At 42.4% G+C, this 25,555-nt stretch overlaps 1 protein-coding gene across 1 annotated transcript in view; it reads left to right on the top strand.

The window, feature by feature from the left end:
- SPIDR (scaffold protein involved in DNA repair) overlaps positions 1–25,555 on the top strand; it is a 234,685-nt gene that overhangs the window by 180,203 nt on the left and 28,927 nt on the right. Inside the window, exons 6-7 of the mRNA XM_075583445.1 lie at positions 15,760–15,903; positions 17,658–17,717. Coding sequence (XP_075439560.1) covers positions 15,760–15,903; positions 17,658–17,717 — 204 coding nt within the window. The remainder of the gene's footprint in view (positions 1–15,759; positions 15,904–17,657; positions 17,718–25,555) is intronic.

The following is a 25,555-nucleotide window of genomic DNA, read 5'->3' as shown; positions in this document are numbered from 1 at the left end:
TTGTGAACCCCCGTTGTTCCAAAATACTTACCGGTAAATGTATCCATTTTGGAGTCACCTCTAGCGGAAACCTTTGGCGGTTCAAATGTCTAGGGTTCCGTGAGCCAATAGAGGCCAGGACTTCATCCGTTGTGGTTTCCTATTGGACCGCCATTCAAAACCCATCATGAAAACAGGAAGCAATGCCGGTACCTTTACCAGTAAGTATTTTGTTAACTGGAGGGTGGGGGGGGGGGGTCAGTCTAAAAACCGCATGGTTCTTCTCCTGAGACCCCTTGGTTTCCACCCTGGAAAAGAAAAAAACAGGGTGTTTTACGTGGAGGGATTTGCTGATTTAACACAGCATATACTTATGCTTGTGGATGAGTGTCAGAGTCTTCCTAGACATCCTGCTCCCAGCCACAGTTCTTTTCTCTATCCACCGGGTGTGCTGCGGTTTTCGGTCTGCTCTGGGGTTCCTCTGTCTGTCTGTCTCCTTGTTGCTCCTGTCCTCTGTCCTTATAGTTTCCTGTTCCTCCCTTGCCTTTGTTTTATGTCCAGACGCCTCCTGCCCATGCTTCTGCTTCTGTCCCTGATCTGTTTATGTTCCTGTTTTGAGTCTTGTTCATATTAAAAGCCCTTGCTATTGAACTAGATTGCCCCAGTCTGTTTCCTGCTAGCAAGTCCTGGTCCTGTTCCTGCACCCTAGTCTCAGTTCCTGCTCCCCTGCCCTGCTCCTGCCTTTCTGTTGCTGACCCTGCCTGTGACCATGACGATCCTGCTTTCTGCTTGCCACCAAACCCTGCTTGTGACCCCGAAAATCCTTGCCTGCTCCCCGCTGTTCCGGCCCCCGAGGTCCTACCCGCTCCAGGAGTCTCCCCCTTGACAATGTGTAGATACTTAAATGAGTTGTTCTGAACCTGCATACAATCTTACTGATACTCTACTGCAGTAAAGGGATGATTGTATTATGTCGTTTATCCCTCACATAAACAGTTGTCCAACACAGGGGTGGGGCACTTCCAGTCCTCAACACACCCCAACAGGTCAAGTTTTTAGGATATCCCTGCTTCAGCACAGGTGGCTCAGTCTTCAAATGTGCCACTTATTGAACCACCTGTGTTGAAGCAGGGATGTCCTGAAAACCCTTGGGGACTGGAGTTGCCCAACCCCTGGTCCAGGCAGGAAAAATATGTTTTTATATTTGTAAACAACTTATTAATGTAATCTTGTTTCCTTTGAAAAGTTCAATCACCCCTGTAAAGTTAAAACCTCTTGTTTACTGTAATAAATATTTTTCTCATTTATTCTTATCAGCTTGTGCTGCACAGTTGACCTAAAGTTATAATGGTATTATAGATTGTTTGCAAACAGAAAAAAAAGACTGGGGTAACCGTTTACCTGCTGACACAGTCTTATTATCACATAAGAGATTTGGGAAAGATTGTAACACGATTCGATTGCTATCACGAGCAAAGGACAGTAGAGTTTTTTTATGCAGTCCAATGATTCTTGGGTTGATTTACATGTCATTTTTAGCTTCCTAGACTACCCTGGAGAATTGCCCAGGGGAAGGAAACCTCGGTTCTCTGAGCATCGCTTCTTACGGAAGTCACATTACTTTCATTACAGTAATTGAAAGATAGAATTGTACAATCTGCATGGTTTTATGTTCGATTATGGCTAACTTCATTCAGCTGTGGTTCTTCCTATTAGCCAATGAGATTGGACTATTTTGCCTATATATGCTGTCTCCCAGACGAAGTGGGTATTCCCCTGATGAAGTCAGCTGTTAGCTGACAAAATGCGTTGACCTCTCTGCGTCGCTACGCAGCCTTGACATGCGACCCGAGGCCGTGCACGAGACACCCTAGTAAGCAGCTGATCTCTGACTGCTCTGGGATTCCCTCTTAACCCGGACGCCTAATACTTTGCCGGTTCGTGTGCGATCATATGGACATATGAGGACCCTTTCCGTTCAAATTGGATGTCAGCACACCATAATTGAAGTCTGTGGGATCCCTGCTGTTGCTGCAGATTCATATCTTCTGAGACCGTTTTCCAGCCGGCTGCCAGTAACCGGGTGTCTATTTCTATGCTTGTTATAACTGTTTTTCTTGGAAGTGGGCATTTGTCTTGCCCTCCTTTTTATTTATTTTTAATAAATTGTTCATTTTTTATGGTAATATACTAGGGTGTGTGTGCTTTTTACTCGTGTGTGTGTGTGTGTGTGTGTGTGTGTGTGTGTGTGTGTGTGTGTGTGTGTGTGTGTATTCGCAAATACTTATCTAGTTGTATCATAGACTGAGTTTTATGGTCACAAGCATTTCCGCCCAGAAGATCGTATCATTGTATTGGTGTCAGGGACACAAAGTTACCTGACCAAAGTCCCAATGAGTTGAGACTGGGATTTGAACCATGACCATATGCTTTAGAGGCAGCGACATACACAAGAGCTCTCCTAGGATTTATATTGAAGTCATAAGCACATGGAAAGCATACATTCTATTGATATTAAATGTGTATAATGCAAAGTACCCTGAAACAAATATTCAACAGACAGTTACTTTTCATTGCATTTCTGCATGTAATTATGCATAGCTCTTAATAACTACTGTACATGTTTTTCAGAAATAAAGAAATACTATTGCACTTGCTCTGCAAGATGGGTTGAAATGTCTCTTACCTGACAGGTTTTCATTTAGTGTTTTAGTCCCAATATTTCTACTTTTCTATTCGTAACATAGGAGGAAGGGGAAGTAGGTGGGATGTTGCCTTTTATTGGACCAACAAGTAGTGGATACAGATGCAGCAAATGCAGCAACGAGTATCCGAACACTTGCCTTTGAAAATCTGGGGCAATCTCCCAGTAATGCTGCAACATTTCTGTGACATTTCTGCAAACAGACTAATGGACCCATCGGATTAACACAGTTTGAATGGGACTGCCAGGGACCCCGGCTGTGTAAATCTGATGGGCCATTAGTCTGTCTGCAGAAATGTCACAGAAATGTTGCAGCATTACTGGGAGATTGCCCCAGATTTTCCCAGGCAAGTGTTCGGATACTCGTGGCTGCATCAGTATGTTACAAGCTTTCAAACTTCTCTGGGTTCTTCAACTAGGGTCCAATAGAAAGGTATCATACCACCCTCTCCCTCCCTCCTTTGTTACTACATGGAAGAAAGAATAACATGGCTACCCACCCTACTTTTGCCTACTTTTCTATTTTAAACCTTCAAGGATTGTAAGAAGGGCCTTCTTTATTGAGTGGTAGTTTGTCAACTGTATGATGTCATAGAAATGTACACACCACCTACAGTCGGTGGTTCCTTCTCACCTCCCAAAGTAACTTACAGTAAAATGTGATGGAAGTCTTGGCCTATGTCTATATGATTGTGCGTCCTCAATGCATGACATTTCAGGAATACATGCGCCATGCAGGAATCATTATGTAATCCCCCAATATAGAGATCTGTGCTTGTTCTGTGAGGACACAAACGCTCCTTGAGTGCATGCCCTGATGGTTACAAATTACTGCCACATACTGTACCTTTTAAGCCTGTTAACTACTAGCATACCAGAAAAAGCTCATGAACCTTGAGAATACTACTGAAACCTTTGCAGACTGGGATTGGAATACTTTACACATCAGCTTTTCACGTTCCCTTTCCTCAGATGCGCCATGGTTTGCTATTACTGTTAATGTTCATGCTTTCATAAGAGACCTGCGTCATCATTAGAACTCATGTGTAGCAACATATAAGAACACTTTTGTGTGGAATGCAACTTTAAATAAAACAGGACATCAAGCACTTCAGGTGAAATATAGGAAACTGCTATGAAGCAGTCTGCCATGTCTCGGGAGGATTTTGAGCTGCTTTTATTTGAATGATGCTGAAATCTTCCTAAGTAAGGGGAAGCTGGCTTTATGGTACTGTATATTGTGTGTATATGTCTCTGTTAGCAATGGTCAAAGTGTAATGTTGGCTCTTGAGGTTTGCCCTCCTGCTTTCAAGCACTTTTAATTCACTTCAACCAGTGGTTGTCTGTCGGAAGACTATCAAAGGAGGAAATTGTTTTTTCTTTAAGCAACTTATCAGTGTAATTGGCTTCATTTTAAAAAGAGACCTGTAAAGTTGCATTTTCACCTAATTTGCTTCTTGTCTAAAAATGTGTCCGTTTCTATTTCTCTTGGTTAGTTTAATTCTAAAGTGATCTGGTAATTATTGTTCTTTTCCCCCTTCGACGCAGCCTTTTAGCAGATAAAGTATCCTGTTAGTTAATAGGTGTGTGACAATGGTTCCATTTTGTGCGGAATTTGTACGTCTGAGAGTAAAAACAGACGAACACAGACATAATAATGTTTACATATTTACATTGATTGCTAAAGGCTTGGTCTGTCTCCCTTCTGAACATGCTACATCATCTGTAGAATAAAATTCAGCCCCTTTTAAGCTGGTTTGTTGTGGGAAATTAATGAGATTCCTGAAGTTGGATATTTTCAGGGTGCCCTTTTCTTGCGTTTGCCTGTGGTCATTTTGGCAGCTCACTGCTATTGTGAGGCTTATGGTGAACTGTATAAACAGAACTACTGTCGCTGGTGGTGGGGGGTAAAAGGGCCTTTTCCTGGTGGGGAAAATTGGGTCTCATGTCTTCGGTAGGAAACAGAGCTGCGTTAAGGACAAACACATTTTTGTGGCCTTCATTTTTTTTTCTTTGTATTTGGGGAGATTCTTTTTTTTTAATGACCGCTGTTAACATGAATCCAGACTAATTGAGTGTACCAGACTTTCATTACTCTTAATTGTTTTGTACCACATATGGGGGTTGATTTACTGATCGATGTGCAGTCTGAATGCCGTGCATAGCCTGAAAGAGGCATGAAATTGTCTCTTTTTTGCAGACATTAGCTGTCATCAGGAACACTGTGTTGTGCCCATTTTATATCTAAGTGCTACTTTTGTGTAATTCATTTTCTATCTTATTAAAAAAAAGAGTAGGATGGAGATGTCAGGCAATACAGGTTTCATGGTTATCCACTTATTCGGTAGCTTTCTTTGTACACAAAAGGTTATTTTCTTTTTTGTTTCTTTCTGGGTCACACAGCACACCACCTCAAATTTCAATATTTAATAGACTATGTGTGTTTAGTGAACATCTTGTACTGTACCTTCTGTGATATTGACTGACATTGAGATAAGGCAGACATATACTCATTGAGCAGATAGCCATCTCTGTAAGTTCAATGTACATGTACATCTGTGAGGACTATACCTTCTAATACCAGAAGTGGTTGTGCAGGCTAGACGCCACAATGAGGACAGAATATTGAATATAGAAGAAGATGAGGCTAGACACAACTCTTGGTGTTTGTGAAATTTACTGGGTTTTCTGCTGTTAGAACCTCTCAAGAATTCTGACCTACCATTTTTCTGTGAACGCAAATTGAATTCATGACTGTAATGCATTTATTAGGTTAAAAACAGGTGATTTATGCTAGAGCACTAGAGTAGTTTTAGGATTTTAATTCACTTTAAAAAAAAAAAAATTTGGAAAGTTTATCCTAATTTGAAATAATGTAAGGTGATTTGTAGTGTGGGCTTACTGCCTATATATTTGCCTTATTTTTCCTTATCATTACCCCTTTCCCCGTGGAGGGAACATCGCAATTGAATTACCTTATCACTGGGGTCATTCTGTCAGGAATCGGCGTTCTCCGCGCTCCCCACACAGAGCACTCTCTCCCCTCAGGGAGTCCCTGGACACACAAAACAATCCTGCCTTACCGACCTCCGCAGCTCCCCGCCCCTGCCGCCGTCGCGTGATCACTCCCCTCGGCGATTCCTCTGCTCAGCGCCGGCGCTCCCCCGCCCTCCCGCGCGCACACCTGCACCTTTCATCAGACCTCTACTCCGTTCCTGGGGTACATCATTTCCGATGAGGGGTTTATGATGGACTCCGGTAAACTTCAAGCAGTCACTGAATGGCCAAGACCCAATTCTCTCAAGACCATATAACGTTTTTTAGGGTTCTCTAATTACTATCGTAAGTTTATACGTAATGTTTCTACCATTGTGGCACCCCTCACTGCGCTCACCAAAAAAGGAGTTGATCCTTCTGCTTGGTCATCCGAGGCCTTCTCCGCCTTTGAGACACTCAAGGAAGCTTTTATATCCGCACCTATTCTCCGTCATCCCAACATTGAACTTCCCTTCGTCGTGGAGGTCGATGCTTCTGATTGCGGCGCTGGAGCCGTTCTTTCTCAGAGACCCGCTCCTCAAGATAAGTTACATCCCTGTGCATATTTTTCCAAGAAATTCTCATCCACCGAGAGGAACTATGACGTGGGTAACAGGGAACTTCTGGCCGTGAAGATGGCTCTTCAAGAGTGGAGACACCTGCTGGAGGGGTCGAAAGAGCCGTTTACTATTCTCACGGACCACAAGAACCTTCTTTACATAGAAAACGCTCGACGCCTTGGTCCACGCCAGGCTCGTTGGGCTCTTTTTTTTTTTCTCGATTCGATTTTCACCTTTCCTATATCCCCGGGACCAAGAACGTAAAGGCAGACGCACTCTCCCGAATACATTCTTCTGAAGAGAGACCAGAGGAACCTTTGGAGACTATCCTTCCACAAGAGAGGATTCTCGCCACGTCTTCTTTCAAGAATCTTGACAAGATTTTGCACTCCCAGAGACACATTCCCAAGGACTTGGTCGTTCCCAACAACAAACTCTTCGTACCTTCCAAATTTGTTCCAGAGGTCCTGTCTTGGGGACACTCCACTAAATCTGCAGGTCATCCAGGTTTTAAGAAGACTACTGATCTCATTCGTCGGAATTTCTGGTGGCCAAGGATGTCTCAAGATATTCTGGAGTTTACCCGCGCCTGCCCCACGTGCGCTCAAAGCAAGACTCTCCGTCAAAAGCCTCAGGGTTTTCTGTTACCTCTTCCAGTTCCCGATCGCCCCTGGTCCCACATTTCGATGGACTTCATCGTGGAGTTGCCCAGGTCCAGAGGAATGAACACTATCTTGGTGGTCGTGGACAGGTTCTCCAAGATGTCCCATTTTATTCCACTTAATGGATTACCCATCTCCCCCGCCCTTGCTGATATCTTTACGGAGCAGATTTTCCGGATTCATGGGATCCCTTCGTCCATTGTTTCTGACAGAGGTTCTCAGTTAGTATCCAAATTTTGGAGAGCTTTCACGTAGAGATTGGGCATCTCTTATTCTTTCTCTTCCGCCTATCATCCTCAGTCCAATGGACAAACGGAGAGAATCAATCAATCCCTGGAGAAGTACCTAAGATGTTTCATATCCGATTTCCAGGATGATTGGGTTCAACTCCTTTCTTGGGCAGAGTATGCCGTCAATTCTGCCAAAAACGAGGCCACACGGGAGTCGCCCTTCTTTATAAATTATGTGTTCCACCCTCCCTGTCTTCCCATCCCCAACATCCCTTCTGGAGTTCCAGCCGTAGATGAATGCATTTCTTCCCTCCAAACCGCATGGTCCAGGATTCACTCTACCCTTCTCGACTCCTCCCGCAGATCGAAACTACAGGCCGATCGTCGTCGTCGTCGTTCGGCGCCCAGTTACAAACCAGGGGATTTGGGTATGGCTCTCCTCTAAGAATATCCACCTCAAGGTACCATCTGCTAAATTGGCACCTAAGTTCCTGGGTCCCTTCCCTATTTGTGAACAAATCAATCCCGTGGCATTCCGGCTCCAACTACCACCCAGTATGAAGATTCCCAATGTCTTTCATGTGTCCCTCTTAAAACCATTCATCTCCAGTCACTTCTTTCCGGATCAGACTCGTAAACCGGACCCCATTACTGTCCAAAATAACGAGGAATACGAACTTCACTCTCTTTTGGATTTTCACGTATCCAGGGGCCAGCTCCAGTTCTTGGTGCAGTGGAAGGGCTTTGGCCCTGAAGAGAAATCCTGGGTACCTTTAAAGGACATTCATGCCCCGGCCCTTCTTAAGTCCTTCAGGAAAAAGTTTCCAGAGAAACCGTTCATGGACCGTCCTGAGACCGTTCCTGAAGAGGGGGGTACTGTCAGGAATCGGCGTTCTCCGCGCTCCCCACACAGAGCACTCTCTCCCCTCAAGGAGTCCCTGGACACACAAAACAATCCTGCCTTACCAGCCTCCGCGGCTCCCCACCCCTGCCGCCGTCGCGGGATTACTCCCCTTGGCGATTCCTCTGCTCAGCGCCGGGCGCGCCCACGCCCTCCCACGCGCACACCTGCACCATCCACTGGCTCGGTCCACGCACGTACACGCGTTACGGAGCGCGCTCATTCTGCACACTCTTCTTCCCATCCCCCGGACCTCAGGCTCCGCCCCCGCACACCACACGGGCATACTCAGGTTACCAACAAGACTCACCTGGCCTGTTATGCCTGCACCAATCTGCAGTGTCTCCCTGTAGCTCTTCCTGTCCCGCCTCCGTTCCTAATGGGACCTTCCTGCTTTTTCTAGCTCCTCTCTGCTCTCAGTCTTTGCTCGACATAGTCTCTGTATGGAAGTACTTCTGGATTCTCTTAGTGTTTTCACAGGTTTTGACGTGGCTTGTATGACTACCCCCTCTGGCTCTCGATCTCGGCACTCCTTGGACAACGCTCACTCTGGTAACCCCTTGAACACGGCTTGGACTACGACCTATCTCCGCTCTCCACTCCCTGACCTCGGCAAGGCATTCTTCACTCTATCTCTACAACCGGTACCGGCAAGTATTGTCTACCTTACTACACCTGGCCTGGCAACACTTTATACCACACTACGGACACGCTCCCTTTGCTGCGGGTGCGTGTATTACCACTTCCCCCTTCAGCTCAGGGGACGGGTCTGGTCTGCGGGCAGCACCGGCGTAACACATTCAAACTGGATTTACAATCGATTCCTTCATTTACACAATCAGCATTGTAAGAGAATACCTTCAGAAATATTCAGAAAGTACTTTAATTATTGTCCACCTACTTTCAGTCTGTTAAACTTTTAATGCATTAGTTCACCTGTCTGCACCATTTATGAGCAATCTAATCCTTTTGTCGTGTGTGTGTGTGTGTGTGTGTGTGTGTGTGTGTGTGTGTGTGTGTGTGTGTGGTGTGAAAAAGAAAGTACACCCTCTTTGAATTCTATGGTTTTACATATCAGGACATAACAATCATCTGTTCCTTAGCAGGTCTTAAAATTAGGTAAATATAACCTCAGATGAACAACACCACATGACATATTACACTGTGTCATCATTTATTTCACAAAAATAAAGCCAAAACGGAGAAGCCATGTGGGAAAAACTAAATATACCTTATGATTCAATAGCATGTACTGTAGAACCACCTTTAGCAGCAATAACTTGAAGTAATCGCTTTCTGTATAACTTTATCAGTCTCTCACATCATTGTTGAGGAATTTTGGCCAAATCTTCCTTACAACATTGCTTCAGTTCATTGTGGTTTGTGGGCATTTGTTTATGCACAGCTCTCTTAGGGTCCAGCCACAGCATTTCAATCGGGTTGAGGTCTGGACTTTGACTGGGCCATTGCAACACCTTGATTCTTTACTTTTTCAGCCATTCTGTTGTATATTTGCTGGTGTGCTTGGGATCATTGTCCTGTTGCATGACCCGATTTCGGCCAAGCTTTAGCTGTCGGACAGATGGCCTCACATTTGACTCTAGAATACTTTGGTATACAGAGGAATTCATGGTCAACTCAATGACTGCATGGTTACCAGGTCCTGTGGCTGCAAAACAAGCCCAAATCATCACCCCTCCACCACCATGCTTGACAGTTGGTATGAGGTGTTTGTGCTGATATGCTGTGTTTGGTTTTTGCCAAACGTGGCGCTGTACATTATGGCCAAACATCTCCACTTTGGTCTCGAATGTCCAAAGGACATTGTTCCAGAAGTCTTGTGGTTTTTTCAGATGCAACTTTGCAAACCTTAGCCGTGTTGCCATGTTCTTTTTAGAGAGAAGTGGCTTTCTCCTATTTCCGGACCTAACTGTATAAGCGGGGCAGGGAGAGCAGTAGAGGTAGAAAAGTCACAAGCAGACTGTGAGACATGCAGGGATACAGGATGTTTACATTTTTTTTAGGATTCACCCCCTTTTTAAGTGTTTATTTTAACGAGTAATGGTAACAGCTGTTACTGTTGATTTTGTGTTATTGTTGACATTAATTCATCTGTCACGAGTGTGACGGTAACTTTGTAACAGGCTATAATAATACACCAAATAACTGGGTGGAACTGAACGAGGCTTAGATATAATAAAGTATATTTATTCCTTAAATAGGTGAACACAGCAATATAGTACAGTAACAGGCAAGAAGTAACACTTACTTGGGGATGGGGGATGAGAAGTATCAGATAGCAATTCTCCAGCAATCAGGTAACAATCAAATGGTATTTGAAGACAATGGATATAGGGTTGACCACAGTTTATATATCTTTGCAACTCTATTCCTAACATTGAGTACAGGCTATTGGATAGCAATTAGCTGTATTATCCAATCCTTAACGTGGGAACACATTTTAACCCATGCCCCCCAGCTAGTTAGCCCATGCGCACTAGGACCCTGAGGGTCTCATTTCTGTAGCCCCATATTTACATCAGGGACACCGGCCAGTCTGCCAAAAGGAATATCTGGCAGGATGCCCCTTGTTTGTAGGTGTAAAATATGACACTCACAGACCACTCTAGTTTGAGGCGTCTCCGCCTTCAGGTAAACAGTGAAGGTGGCAAAACCCTTTGAACAGAACTTAGTCTCTAGACATTGGGTCGCCTCTCTGACAATCTGCTTCCCTTTGTGCAAAGGAATTTCCTCTGGTTTTTATCCCTGCCTTGGGATACAGTATTAAAGGTAAAATACAAACATATTAAAATATCTGGTTCCGTTTGGTCCAGCGGGTCCAAACTACCCAGATCTCAATGCCGGAACTGGGACACCATATGGTCCAAGTTTCAGCCCGCTATGACCTTCGGAACCGGAGATACACAAATACTACTTAAACCGTTTCCTATTTTAATACAAAATTCTCCGCTGTAAATTAAATCACGGTTTTTCACTAAATCCCCATTGAAAACAACGGGCTCCGCCGCCATAGACTTTCAATGGCAAACCGCCGCCGTTGGCGGCTATGGGAATCTGCCGCCATAGACTTTCAACGGGGCATCGCCGCCGTTGAAGCTTATGGGGTTTCTCCGCCATAGCCGGTCAATGGAAATTGGCCGCCATTGAAGTCTATGGGAAAATTCCCGAACCTAAAGGTTAAGGGGTCCATACTCCGTCGGGTTGGTCCGAGAGGGTCAAGGATGGTTCTGCAGCCATGCCGGAACAGTGCTTACAGGTACCCCAAACCCTGCCCCTCGGGACCCTCCAGAACTGGAGATATGGGTTCATGATTTGTAGCTTTTCTGACTTAGTCATTTTCTTGAGCTGCTTCTGCCGCCGCCATTGGAACCTATGGCGCGTCCCGCTCTCTCAGCACGACCCTTTCTGGGGGTCCTGGATCCGGGGACCCGGTGGTGGTCGAGTGGGGGGAGGACCAGGGGCAAAAAGAATTTTATTTCTGGGTGCCCTAGAACTGAAGATTCCCACGCCACTTAACATTGAACTTGACTAATCAGTGATCAAAGCTCTTTTTCAGATAAAGTATCCGCTTTGCGGTTTGGACGGCAGCCAACTCGTTCCTGGAAAGCGCCGTCGATAAATCTCCATTGAAGTCAATGAGCCCATTGACTTACAATGGGAAACCATCGCTCCTCCTCTCGGACGCCACCTGCTGGTCTTTGAGGGAAACAGGTCCAAAACAGCTAGATCCGCCATTGAAATGAATGGAGCTCCAATGGCGGCCTATGGGACCTGCAAAATGGTGCCCGAAAAGGCGGGAAAATTAAACAAAGGGCTATAATCATTTTACAACTATTAACCCTTGCCCTCCCGGATGGATCCCAGTGTGTGTGTGTGGTGCAGACACTGATATAACAATAAAACGATGGGAACAGGGGAACATACATTTTCATGATAGAACAAGGGGTAAACCACATTCCTGGACCGCAGTCCAGTTAATCCCTTGTCTCCCTGGTGAGGTCAGGGGGTGGCCATATGGGGTGCAACCCCTTTAATACCGGGCCAAACCCTCTCTCCCTCTACAACGAGGTCTTGGGATATTACAATGAAATCTGTTGCAGTTTTAAGATCTAATGGGTTATGTTTATCTGAGAAGAGGACCAACTTGCTTCTCCCGTATTACTTGTTACTTCCATACTTCAGATCTGAAGTTTTATAGCTCGGCATCTGCTATAGTTCTTGTGCTGCATTTGCAGGTCTCGGGCAGTCTAGGACGTTTGGTCACGACCAAATCGCCACCGGTGCTACACCACCATAACTACTCACTGCAGGGCGAGTTGCCACAGGTCACCTCACCATCACGGCCAGCGCCTCTCCCAGCCAGGCACCACTGCCACAGCATGTCCCCAGAGCCTCTCCCAGCCACAGAGAACCTTATGCGCTCAGCGCGGGCACCAGCAGGCTGGACACATTTTAACATTTCCCACTGAGTGTCCTGCGCGTCAGAGTTTCGGGAGACACGGAGGACATGCTGCGGCGGTGGTGCCAGGCTGGGAGAGGCGTTGGTGGTGAGGTGACCTGCAGAAACTCGGCCTGCAGTCAGTAGTTATGGCGGCGGAGCACCCTGGCCATAAGGTTGCGGCCAAAGGTCCCAATCTGTTCCTCAGTCAGGTCTGCAACCCTGTCTTTCCCCATTGTCGCTTAGCAAACAGTGCTTCCACTGCAGCCAGGGATTCTGGGTAATGACATGCAAATGAGCACATTGTGTCACTTCACTTATCCGTTTTAACGTAGAACCTTTATTTACTGTATGGTGAAGGGTTTTTGTCACTTTATTTTACTTGTCATAGCTTTTTTTAATGTCTGGCTATGGTTCTTGTAATTCTACAAAGTTCCTTCACCACCCAGGCACAGTATACCACTATCTAAGTGTGTTTGTGTACATTTTATTATGTTGAGGCTACAGTTTTAGAAATGGTATACCTCTACCAGCTAAACGTGAACATGTCCCAAACAAAACTGCCTGCTTTCTCTTCTTTAATGCCTATCCCTACACATAATGTGTTCCATCTACCCTCCACATACTTGCATTTTTATTAACCATAACCTGTGAGCATTTTACAGAAAGCTCTACAATTCTGGAGTGTCATGTTCCCATACTTGTCACTTCAGCAGCTTGTAAAAAGCCAGTGAGTATTACATGTAGTCCCATCCATTTATATGTTCCACCAGCCTCTTCATCACAGTCCAAATGCAATATAATTTCAATGTGCAATGCATGATGTAAGGGTCACTGTGTCCTAGTGACTGACACTTGCAGGCTTGTAAAGTCAGAATTGGGTGAAATTTGGCATTTGTTGTTGTAATTCCACATTTGTTCTCAATGTATAATATCATTTGGTTCATGATTTATTTATTTTTTTAAAGAAGAAAAAACAGTAGTTTGTGGAAAATAATGTTGTGCTTTCCTGAAACAAAACAGCCATATGTTATGAATAATAGGGAAGGAAACAGAGCTGCCTTAAGGACAAACAGACTTTGGTGTTTTTAATTTGTTTGTCTCAATATAATAATTGATCTGAATTCTACCACAACTAGCAGTAGATTCAAAAGATGGTTGAACATTGACATAATTTAAGATGGTTGCAAATTCAAAGTTTTTGTGAAAAACCTTACAAGATTGTCCATTCACAGACTATACGTGTAAAACGGAAGGGTACTGCTCAGGCATCCTAATATTATGTAACAGGTTCCTGTAACGATTAAGCTGACTTTTTGAATGTTGAAATAAGTGAAGTTGTGTCAGAGACGACTGCAATATTTTTAGATAGTGGAAGGTCAGTCATTAATCAGAATGACACGTTGCCTTGATGACCATGTACTATCAACAGTGGTGCTTGCTCCAATTGATTTATTTCAGGTTTTGATGTTGGAAGGTCACAATCGATATTCATGCCCTTTCTCTTTGGATAATGATACATATTGTCACTCTGTCCAATGTGTGATTGTATTTGGAGATTTTCATCCTCAAACTAAGAGTGTGTGAGAAGTCAGAAGTGCAGACCTGAACAGCCCCGGGTAGAGACTCAAAGGGGCACATGAACTCATTCCGGCAAGAAGTCCCATTGACTTGAATAGACGTTAACACTAGATCGGGTGTGATAACCCATTCTGGAGCTTGATGCATGTGCCCCAAAGTGTCTGATCCTAAAAAAAACCTACAGATAAAAAAAAATATGTGCATGGTACAGTACGTGCTGCATGTCCACTTATGACCAGTAATGCAAACCCAGTCAGTAAGACAGTAACTACTATACCGTATTACTTCTGCTTTTACATTATATCACAGTAGCAATCCAGTAACTTCACCAGTTTATTAAGTAAATGCCAGGCACTATAGATGTAGATACAATTATGGTTGTTCCAGATGTTGCGTTACTCTAATCAAGTGGTGCTTTCTGGTAATGATAGCAAATCCTGTTTTGATAAAGACCACCCTGTTTCTAGGGGCTTTGTCCACTAGTGATTGTGACATCTGGTAATCAGTTTGTTTCTGTGTTAACAGTTATTGTAACATCGCATGACGTCTCTAACCCAAGGGGACGCGCACACTGTGTACACTATACACACATCCCCTATCCACTTTGTATGGGTTAGACAGGATTGTCTGTTAACTTTACCACCTTGACCACTAAATGCATTACCACTGAACAATGCCACGGTCCGTCAGATCATAGGCTTGTTAACCATTATTGCATCAGTTTAATTTCCAAACTAAGTAAGCATACAGGTACAATTTGTAGATGGACAATTCTTTTAAGCCCTGGAAACATTACCTGACATTCTAGAAAGCAGCAGCTATACAAGACCTAATGAGTTGGACGGAGCTTCCTCACAATTGTACATTTGGTACAAGGCAAAGTCTGCTTATTGCATTTACCACTTACTCTTTTTCTTTTTCAAAAGAACTTTAAAAAAGAAAAGAAAACAAAAACATTTGCACGATTGTTTTCATAATGCATCTATCACCTGGGTTACGTTTATAAACATGTCACTGCCATTTGCTCATTTTGGTTCTTGGAAGAAGGAACTACACTCGAGTTAGTTAGTCATCCCTGTAGGCCAGGGCTCTTCAACCTGTCCTCCAAAGGGGCCAAATCAGAAAACATTTAGGCGTAGAAGGACCACAAGCTTATTATACCATCATTTTATACATTTAAAAAGTATAACATTTTAATATTTATACATTTAACAAGCATGTATAGCATCTATACTTTATATATTTACAGGGAGTTTTAGCTTGAGAAATTGTACTTTGCTAATTTCATAAAAGTTGCTTGGGGAACTGAGAGTCCAAGGGCCATATCAACAGTTGAAGAGCCTTGCTATAGACATATTGGCCCATATTTTATTAGAAGTGCTATGACATAAGACCACGTCCAAAAGTTCTTAGTAAATACAGCCTATTATAGTCCATTTAGGAACATGGGTTGTAAAGTGTCTTCCAGCTGGGCCCTATGGTGTTGTGTTTCTTAGAAAATATAGCCCGTCATTTTTTTTATACATTTACCTGTTTATTTTCGAATATGGCTACAATATTTTCCTCTATGCTGATAGTGTATTTCCATACATTCCTTTCCTTTCTATTTTTTTTTAATACGTAATATTTGGTATGTTTGCAACACAGATGCAGACCAATCTATCAGCTCCCAGCTTCTGCTACATTCTGGCTGTGCATCATGACGAGGGATGTGAAGGTATCAGAGAAGAAGCAGAGACCTCGGACCTTTACCTGCCACCTGTAGTGCACAGTCTTGGAGAAATCCTCCAGGTAATTTTTTGTTTCACAGGAATATTTAGCAAATAAAAATATCACTTGTAAGCACAGTCACATATCTGAAACAGGTCTGCAACTACAGAAACATTTACTGTACATTGTTAGCATATTTCCAGTGCGTTTAGTGCTCTAAGTCAGGGGTGCGCAAACTGGGTGACGCGAGATTTTTTTTGGGGGGTCACGGCGGTTGCAGAGGCCCCGCGTTCTTCCCCAAGGCATTTCAATTAAATAGCGGAGGATCACGTGAGACCTCTAACTTCATTTACCTTGTCTCCGGCAATGAGTTGCCATGGCAATGTGACGTCACGTGACTCCGCTGCGTCATTTGACACCGGAGACATGGTAAGTAGGGGGTCGTGAGCAGGTGGGTAGTGCAGGCAGGGGGGAAAGTGTGCGCACCCCTGCTCTAAGCAATAAAATGAAATCTACCAACTACATACTGTAACAACTCCTTTTGACCAATAGTTTGCCATTCTTTGCAGTATTTGAAAAGGGGGGTCTCCCCAAAGCTGAACCACACCATTTCCAGCTCTGTGGCCTTCATGGCCCCCAAAATACTTAACATTTTCTGTGCCGATCTTCTCCCCTTGTTTCTGGAGAAACAACATGGCCACCAAAGAACTGGGCAATAAGCCGTGGTTTCCTATTGGGTGACTGCTGGGGCCATCTTTAAGGGGTCCGCAGAGCTGAAAATAGCACGGATGGGCTCTGGGGGGCTAGTTTATATACTGTTAAAGAATAAATACACACAATTGTCGGGATTACCGTTTCATTTACAGTATTTGTAAGTTTAGGATCAGAAGCCGTTTAAGGAGGGAATTCTACATACTGTACATCAAAGCGCCTGTTATCCGTGGAAATCTCTGACTCAAGTCCATGGAAAGATTTTAACCGTTATCAGCATGAATGGCTGTTTTTGTTACATATAGAATTACCTGCTACATATCACTGAGTCTACAATGCCTATTGCTGTTGTTAACAGCCGTACCAAAGCAGCAGTGCTCAGAATTAATGCAGCTCTAGTACATCACAAAGGTGGCTATTTCTAAAAGCCCCCACAAAAATGCCCATAGATCAGTATTTCTCCAACATATAAGTGACACTGATAGCAGTCATTTCTCTTATTCTGATAGTACATCTGGAAAACCTCATTGCTTCTCAAGTTCATTTTATTTTTATATTTTTTAAGTAGCAATTTTAATTTATTCTGCTCGGGCCTTGCCACCTGGTATCCGTGCATTAATAATGAATTCAGCAATTAGCAAATAGCTCTTGACACCTTCAACGTTTTCAGTTCCAACAGGATTTTTACACAGTAGTTGTGCTATACCAAATGAGACTATCATACTGTATGTTTGCACATGCACGATAATGAAGTGCAGGCCCCTTGCAGCAGTCACGCTTGAAAAATATCTAAACGCCTGTCTCTTTGCCAGTATGATCAGAGGTTGAAGTCTGATGGTCATGGGGCGTATGGAGAAACACAACTTTTTATAATTTATTAACCTGCTATTTTCCTTTTAAAGAATGATTGGTTTAATAAAACAAAACTATTTTCCGATCTTTATTTTTTTTTTTTTTTTAGTTAAATATTATATCCATTTTTTCTAAAACAAGATCCAGAGAGCTTTGCCTCTAATTTCTAGCAAATGTAGAATTTCTTCAAATCCGATATAGTACTGCTATTTTTTTTTTTTTTTTGGACAACTGATTAATATTCTTTTTTTCCCCCTGTTATCTGATTCCAGGCGGTTGGTCTCAGTCAGCGATGCAGCTTTTGGGCGACCGTGATATATCTGAGGCCACAGGTAAAGTTCTTCTAAGTGTTACGATTGGTGGTTTAGACAAGGGTCAGGTTTTCAGGATATCCCAGCTTCAGCACAGGTGGCTCAATCAGAGGCTCAGTCGAAGATTGAGCCACCCGTGTTGAAGCAGGCACTGATTGAGCCACCTGTCCTGCAGCAAGGATATCCTGAAAAACTGACCTGTTGGGGGTTCTTGTGGACTGGAGTTGAGCACCCCTGGTTTAGACCCAAGCTTGGAGGTCTTATGCAGGGCTTGAGAGACTCAAAATGTATGGTCCCAAGGCAGGGGAAGCGGTGCACAGCCATTGGAAAGATGGATAGGTGACATCAGGGATCAGAAATATAGGCAAACAATACTCTGACGTGTTTCGCGTGTTCTAGGCGCTTTGTCAAAGCGTGGCACACCTTGACTGCGCTTAGAACGCGCATAACGGGTCAGTGTATTTGTTTGCCTATATTTCTGATCCCTGATGTCACCTATCCAATAAATTGCTTTTAATCAATTTTTGCTGTGCTGAGCTCCATCTTTCCAATGGCTGTGCACCGCTTCCCCTGCCTTGGGACCATACATTTGACATCCATTTGCCGGAAGCACGCCATGGAGTCAAGAAGCTGCTGTATCCCGTGAGTACTACCCAATTGGGGTTGTTTTTCTTTCAATACACATTGATCTTAGACAATTATTCTATCAATACTCTAAGTGGTCATAACTTAAAAAGTGGGGACGAGACCTGGCCAGACCAGCTTCATAGGCTATATCTGTCCTCGTTATCCACACATCCCCACCTGCAGTAAGATCTGTTTTCATCAATCTTGAGTGGTAACACTGATCTATGTATTATGTATTACAAGATCACGTGGATATAGGAATTATTTCAACACCCCTACAAGCACCATTTCACTTGACTCTTCATTATTGACCTTATGTACAGTATATCCCTTTGACATTCTCTGTAGCACTGTTGCCCGGCCTGGACTTCTGTCCTTCTTTTACCTTGAGAGATTCTCGGCATTAGAAACCAAACAAAATGCTTCTATCCACAAGCAAGGCACGATATATCTCATTGAATTTTTTTTCTTCAATATTACTCCAAACCTTATTTTTTATTAACTGCTCCATGTACTGTATTCATTAAGTTGCGTAAATAATCGTAGCACCAGCACTGCTTCACATGGGCATCTAAGGCTACGGCCCTGCTGCCCGCGTGGCACGCGCGTCTGCGAAGCAGGCGGTGCGTGCTGCCGAGTCCCCCGAGTCCCCCGAGCCGTTGCGACTCCTGATCTCAATTTTATTGAGAGCAGGAGTTTCTGTCGGCGCGGTGTTCCCCGCCCCCCCCCCCTCGCAGCGGTGGGGCGGCTCTTGTCCCTGCAGCAGGCGCTGCAGTAGCCAGCGGGGACCTGGCCTTAAAGAGCCAGTCCAAGCAGCTTAAAGAAAAATGTCAAAAATATTTTATTATATGCAGCCTTTGATTACCTTTATTGAAAAACGAATTACCTAGTATGCTGATCAATTCGTTCTCCCGTGATCGATCAGAAAAATCCTGCTTCCCAGGATTCACTGAATCGGTTTCAAATCAATCCTTCAGTCAGTGCAGCTCAGCAGCTACAATGTATTCTTATATTACTAAGGTAACATTGTCAATTGTTACAGTTTACAGCTCAAGCTGCTGAGAATATTGGCAACAAATTATAACTAACAGGAAAGTGTTACAAATATCTTGCACTGCTGGGAAGTGTATTAAAGCCTGTTATAGAAGTCAAAGGACACTCATTATATTTAAACTCATTAAATATGGCTTAAAGAGTTGAATTTTAAAATAAAAAATAGGTAGTAAGTATGATCTAATATTACAGAACTGATTTATTTAAAAAACACACACACATCTAGGATATTGCTTGTATTGCTTCTTTATTCAATCAGTGATTACTATGGTCATCAATATTCAAATTATCTGCAACCATAGTTATTTCTACCTGTAAAGTTTGCTTCTTTATAATACGTCATTGCCAGAGTTACTCTAATTCAAACTTTTGACTTGAAACCATTAGAAATATAGGGAGTTTTACAGTTCATTTCATGGGTCTCCAAATGTAATGGAACAAACAACCTAATTTAGGGGACAATGGTTGGCATATACAGTGTGTGTAAAAATTCCTGTGGGCTGCGTACGGCGCTCTATACTGTAATTGTGCAGCGCTTTGAGTCCCATTGGGAGAAAAACGCTATATGAAATAAAGTTATTATTGTTATTATTGCAACAACTTCCATTACACATACATTACACACGTCTGTATATTAATTGAAGGTATTTTTCATTTTCCTTCTAGCAATTTTCTATTTTAGGGAAATGTTGACTAAAAATAATTTTCTCATAAAAACATGTGGAACGCAGTCCCGATCACTGCAATGTTGGAATGGCTGCAGCGTTTATTCCTCAGTGAGGTACAAACAGCTCCAATGAACCAGTGCACATTGTGTAATCTGTGGACTTTTTGCTGTTTATTATTACAGTTTTTGGGTCAAAACAAATCAACTTGCCTACATTTTAATTGTGGTAACTTTGGTGAGCCCCCTCATAATCTTGTAATCACATTTTATCTTGTTAAGTGAAACTGCTGCTGTTGCAGGTTGTGTTAGCGAGATAGACTGAGGGAAGAGGCTGCCGTCTGATGCTCTGAGTATCTGGGCCAGTCCTTATCTCTCCTTGTGTTCTGTCTGCACTCAGAGCTGACTTCCTGTCTTGGAGCCGATGAGCGAGAAGGATGATCCTCATTGATTAGTCCTGGTCCTGATTGCTCCTATGTGTGTTGAAAGTTACACTTGTGAAACTGTTCCACTAAAGAGAGGGAGAGGAAAGACTCTTGGGTTTCTTACTGCCATCAGAGAATAATACTGTTTAAATGTGTTGAGTTTGCCAAATGTTCCATTTTGAAAGGCCATACAATCTGATAGTATTTACAGTGCTGCTGGGCATGACAAAGTATGATTCAGATGCCTTGTTACCAAACCCATGAATGTATGTATATCTTTATTTATATAGCGCTCACCGCCGTACTCGGCGCTTTACAAAAGAGACAGTGCAGGGAGTTATAATACAATAAGTGCACCAAACCATATCAGTCCATAGGAAAGGGAATCCCTTCCCCCGGAAAGCTTACAATCTATTTGATTAGAGATAAAGATACGTTTTCGATTGGTCTCATTCCATGTCCCATTTCAATTGACTAAGTCCATGTCCCCCAACGAAAAGGTAAAATAAATCAATAATAAAACTTGACTGATGGGATTTATCCATTACCTGCAGAATAGCACAGCGTTGCCTAGGCCGTATTTTTTGTAATCATGTCCATTGCAGATTTGGATTGCATGAGTCCATAATTAAAGAATAGGGCCCACACTCAGAGTGACCATGATTGGAATTGTGCATCACAAATGAAAAAATGTGCTGAAAACGTTGAAGCTGCAAACACACACTGAACCTATTTCAGCACTATCCTCCCGCTGCTGAACATTAACACATGGTTTGCATATTTCTCCACTAAACGTACAGTGCCCTGAAGAAACAATTTCTCACTGCATTAAAAACACATTACAGCCTGTAATTTAACTATTTTCTAGCGGGCGCTAGTGACTTCAGAGTTACATTGCTGAAAAGATTATCTGCAAATGCTCACCTTCTTTATTAATAAGGGTCTAGAATTTTGACCCAAATATATTCCTAAACATCATTTCTTGAATGCCGCTGTTCTGAGGGCCAAATTGCTATTAATATTTGTGTGGAGGACCCACTCCCTTCAACCACTATCATCAATTTATTTACACACATATTAAATATATATGTAAAATGGTGGAAGTGAAATGTTGAAGCTGCCCTTCACAGCTGGACCTCAAGCACTGATACGTTGTCAGTGACCAAAAGAAAGACCATACAGTATGGTCTGTAAGGGGGAGCTGCTTGAACTGGATTTGGTCCTCCACTAAAGTGTTTAGAGTCCACAGTTGGAGAAGTTCTGCCGAAGATAACCCGTGTCTCACTATATTTAGAGAGTGTTATGTTAGAAGTTATGTATTGTAGGCAAGAGAAATTAGGGCGAAGAATGCTTCCGTGGGTATAGAAAATATAAGGAAATTGTATTATTGCAGATATTACTCTTATTCGCTAGCTGTTTGTTACAGATGAGAAATTACCACTCTGGTTAATTCTCCTGGCAATAATAATAAGAAATACAGCGATACATAACACAATGCAGTGATTGGTGCATCATCTTTGCTTGTGTGTTTATAGGGACACATGCATTAAGTCCCGATACAGGTTATCCCACCGACTTGAATGGGAGTTAACGTGGGAACGAGTGTGATAACCCTTACCAGCACTTGATGCATACAATTCCCAATATAATTATTTTTCAGTTCTTTCATTTCACTTGGTCTATCTACCCTGACCTTTTCCCTCAAAGGTGCCATTTAGCACCATATGAATTCCTGTTAGTTATAGGGTTATTATATTTTTTATTTTTCAAGGGCTTGGTCTGAAAACTATCCTTATTTTTCTGTTGGCTTAATCCCAGTGATACAATAATCAGATTTATGCACAACCACTCCATGCGTGAGGGGAGACAGGGGGGGGGAGAAGGTTCATGAAAATACAGGAATAAGGGAGGTAAAATCCACCCTAAAATTCCGTTTACAAATAGTATAAACATTGTGTAAACTTTAAAGGCATAACATACTACGTACACATTGCTCATTTTAACAAGAGATGTGCAAATCTTTTGCACAAGTTTTCAAAAACTGGCAAATATATGACTTTTGGCTGCACACGAGAATTTACATAAATTGTCAGACATTCACAAATATTCGCATGAAGTATTTTTTCTATTTTTCAGAAAGACGAGAGAGAGTATTTGTATGTTGTGTTCGTTGTGTTACAGTTATATCTCACATACGTGTATATAGGTATATCGTTTCTTTATATAGTGCCACCAATGTATGCAGCACTTTACAGAATTAGTAAAACAATACAGAGACAATCTAGAAAGTGTCATGTGCGTTTCACAGGAAATTAATTTGGGGAATTAGGCGGTCCCTCCTACAAAATGTACAATCTGAATGGATTAATGGGAGATTTACAGAATACAATATGAGCAAGTGAACTACAAAACATTTTGGCTAGAAGTAAAAAATATGCAATCTAAACTAGAGTTGCAGCATTAGCAAATATTTTCACAAAAATGATCACAAACCAAACTTGGACACATAGGCATATGGTATTAACCGTTAAACATATTACTTCCACTAGTTACATTTGTTGTCATGTGTGAACTCCAACTTTCAGACCACAAGCAGCTCCAACAGAGAGAAACAGCAGGATTCTTGCTGTATCAGAAAGATGGGGAGAGGAGTAACCATTTCAAAGATTTCCTCCTCCTCCTCCTCCTTCCAAGTATCATCCAGACTTCCCAGCGAGTACAGTACATCATTAAGATGACAAATGTGCTGAGACCTGGTTCGGAGCTTGACCACATCATTAATTTTAAGGACAGTACTGTGTAGAAGGCAATTGAACTATAGTGATTTAAAATGTTTTGCGGTAACCCCACATAACTCAGCTCTGCAGCAGTTTTCTACCAATCTCTTATGTAAATATATAGCCAGTAGATCAAATAGAACAAGCAGGTAGTGTGGATAAAAAAAATGGGTTAAGAACAACACTTATTGCAGTAATTAATGCTTTATAACATGAGATGCCACTTCTAATGTCTCCAGTTTCATTTGGGCAGGTAAGTGTTTTTGATTCCAGCTGGAATGTTGCATGTAATCGTGGAACTCTGTGATACTGAGCGACTCCCCTCATGCTCAGCTTTACATTATACATGTGCTGGTGGATCCATTGAATTACTGTAGCAACTTGATGTTTCCTACAGGAACTTTTTCTTGTTCCTTGTAATGCTGGAGCGCATACTTGGATGCTTTTGACCACTTACAAAAGCCACTGTCATCTCCCCCATGGAAGAAATAGCCATGCGAGTTGTGTATTTGTACCAGTGCTTTCATTTTCTGCCTTCCCAACATTTTGTTGTAGACGGCCTGCCCCTTTGACACTAATATCTAATGATTTTATGTTTAACGAAAGCGTGTCGTACATTGGGTGGCCAATTACAGTTACTGGCCTCTCCAGCACTGATTGGAATAAACATCAAATTTAACATTTAGCCTTACAGGATACCTTTTTTGCCCACGGTGCTTTTTGCTGCATACAAAACTGGTTGTTCTTTCTAAACAAGGGAGAGGAGATGTGGGAGTTTCTTTATCAACGTCTACCAGCTGTAAAACTGAGACAAAACCAGTGCACAAATACTGCAGCAAATCAATAAAAGTAGAACATGCTATTGACAGGCAATATTTGTCTTGGCTAAATCTTGTGTCGTTTTTTTGCTTTGCTTCTGTAGCTGGTAGACTTTGAAAATGTTTTTAATGTTAAGATAAAAGAAAAGAAAAACACGTAAAAATGGCTTAAATTGTTGGCAGTAAGTAAATAATGAATACCAAGGTTTGTGTTTTTATGGTTTAAACTAGCTTTTCTAAGCGCTCCTTTATCAAGCACATGGCATAATCTCTCAGAGCCATAAGAGAGCCTTGAAACTCCTCTTGACTTGCATTGCATTATGGTTGCATTGCAAAGAAGCCAAAGACTTTCAAATGAGGCCTTACTCAAATTGTGCGTATAGAGTTTCTTTTTCAATTAACTTATCCTGTTCCCGTCTTCTTGCAAGTAGGGAGAGACTGGCTTTAAAGAAACAATAAAGCGTACTAATTTATTCCCAACAATATTAACACATCGCCACATATCTTAAGTTATGCGTAGTAGATTTACAAGTTAAAACTGCTTCCAGTTCTACAAGTTCAAGCCAACAGTAACTGCCGGGAAATAGTGTTTCTTCTTCATACTCACATAACCCCTGCAAGCTGCGAACCCAAACCCACCACACCATATATGTTTGTGTCAAAAGGAGTGCGACTGGGATTGTGACCTCATGTATACAACATAAGACCAAAAGCCCCAATGCTACCTCTTATATGACAAATTATATCATGAAATACTTATCTGTTTCTCTTCTCATAAGTAAGGGGCATTTAATCACATTCTTTGGCCAAAGTATCTTTAAGTCTGTAACCCACACCAAGATATAACCTTTTTACAGGTCCTAACACTACCTGCAAACGCTCTCATAACCCTCTCATGGAGGGAGAGATGTCTGGACAAACTGGTCATTCACAGGTGGATAACACGACCTGCTTCATCATACTCTCTTAGCCAAGACCCAGCTGTACAAATTACATAGTGCTACAGGTTCAGACTTTGACGTTGATTTGAAGGAATATTAAGAGTGAGAGAGAGAGTGTGTTTATTCATCAAACTGCGATAGTTCCAATCGGGGCACTATCACAGGGAAAGTTTTGGTGTGACAGTGCCCCAATTGGCACTATCGCAGTTTAATGACTATCCTTCAGTGTGCTGATTAGCATTTCCGCTCACACGTTTTGAGATCAGGAATTTACAGTATGTATTGCATGTTTTATAGATTGGGTGGTTGTGCAATCTTGTATTTATTTTGTTGCCCTAAATCCATAAACAGGTTTGATTGCTTACAAAAATAACATAGCGTGTATTGCTGATAAGTATGGCAAATAATTTTTTTCTCCATTGAACAGTCTTTGGTATGTTTAAAGAGCTCTCTGAATTCACAATATTCAGATAAGATTTTATATAAAGCAGTTCTTTGAGACAGAAACGTTCCAGAGGATTTAACAATGAAGTATCTGATTGGGATGGAAAGGG

The sequence above is a fragment of the Ascaphus truei genome, unplaced genomic scaffold (assembly GCF_040206685.1).
Source record: "Ascaphus truei isolate aAscTru1 unplaced genomic scaffold, aAscTru1.hap1 HAP1_SCAFFOLD_323, whole genome shotgun sequence".
Classification (NCBI taxonomy): domain Eukaryota; kingdom Metazoa; phylum Chordata; class Amphibia; order Anura; family Ascaphidae; genus Ascaphus; species Ascaphus truei.
The sequence above is the reverse complement of the archived record's forward strand: the minus strand, read 5'-3'. Positions and strand labels throughout refer to the sequence as shown.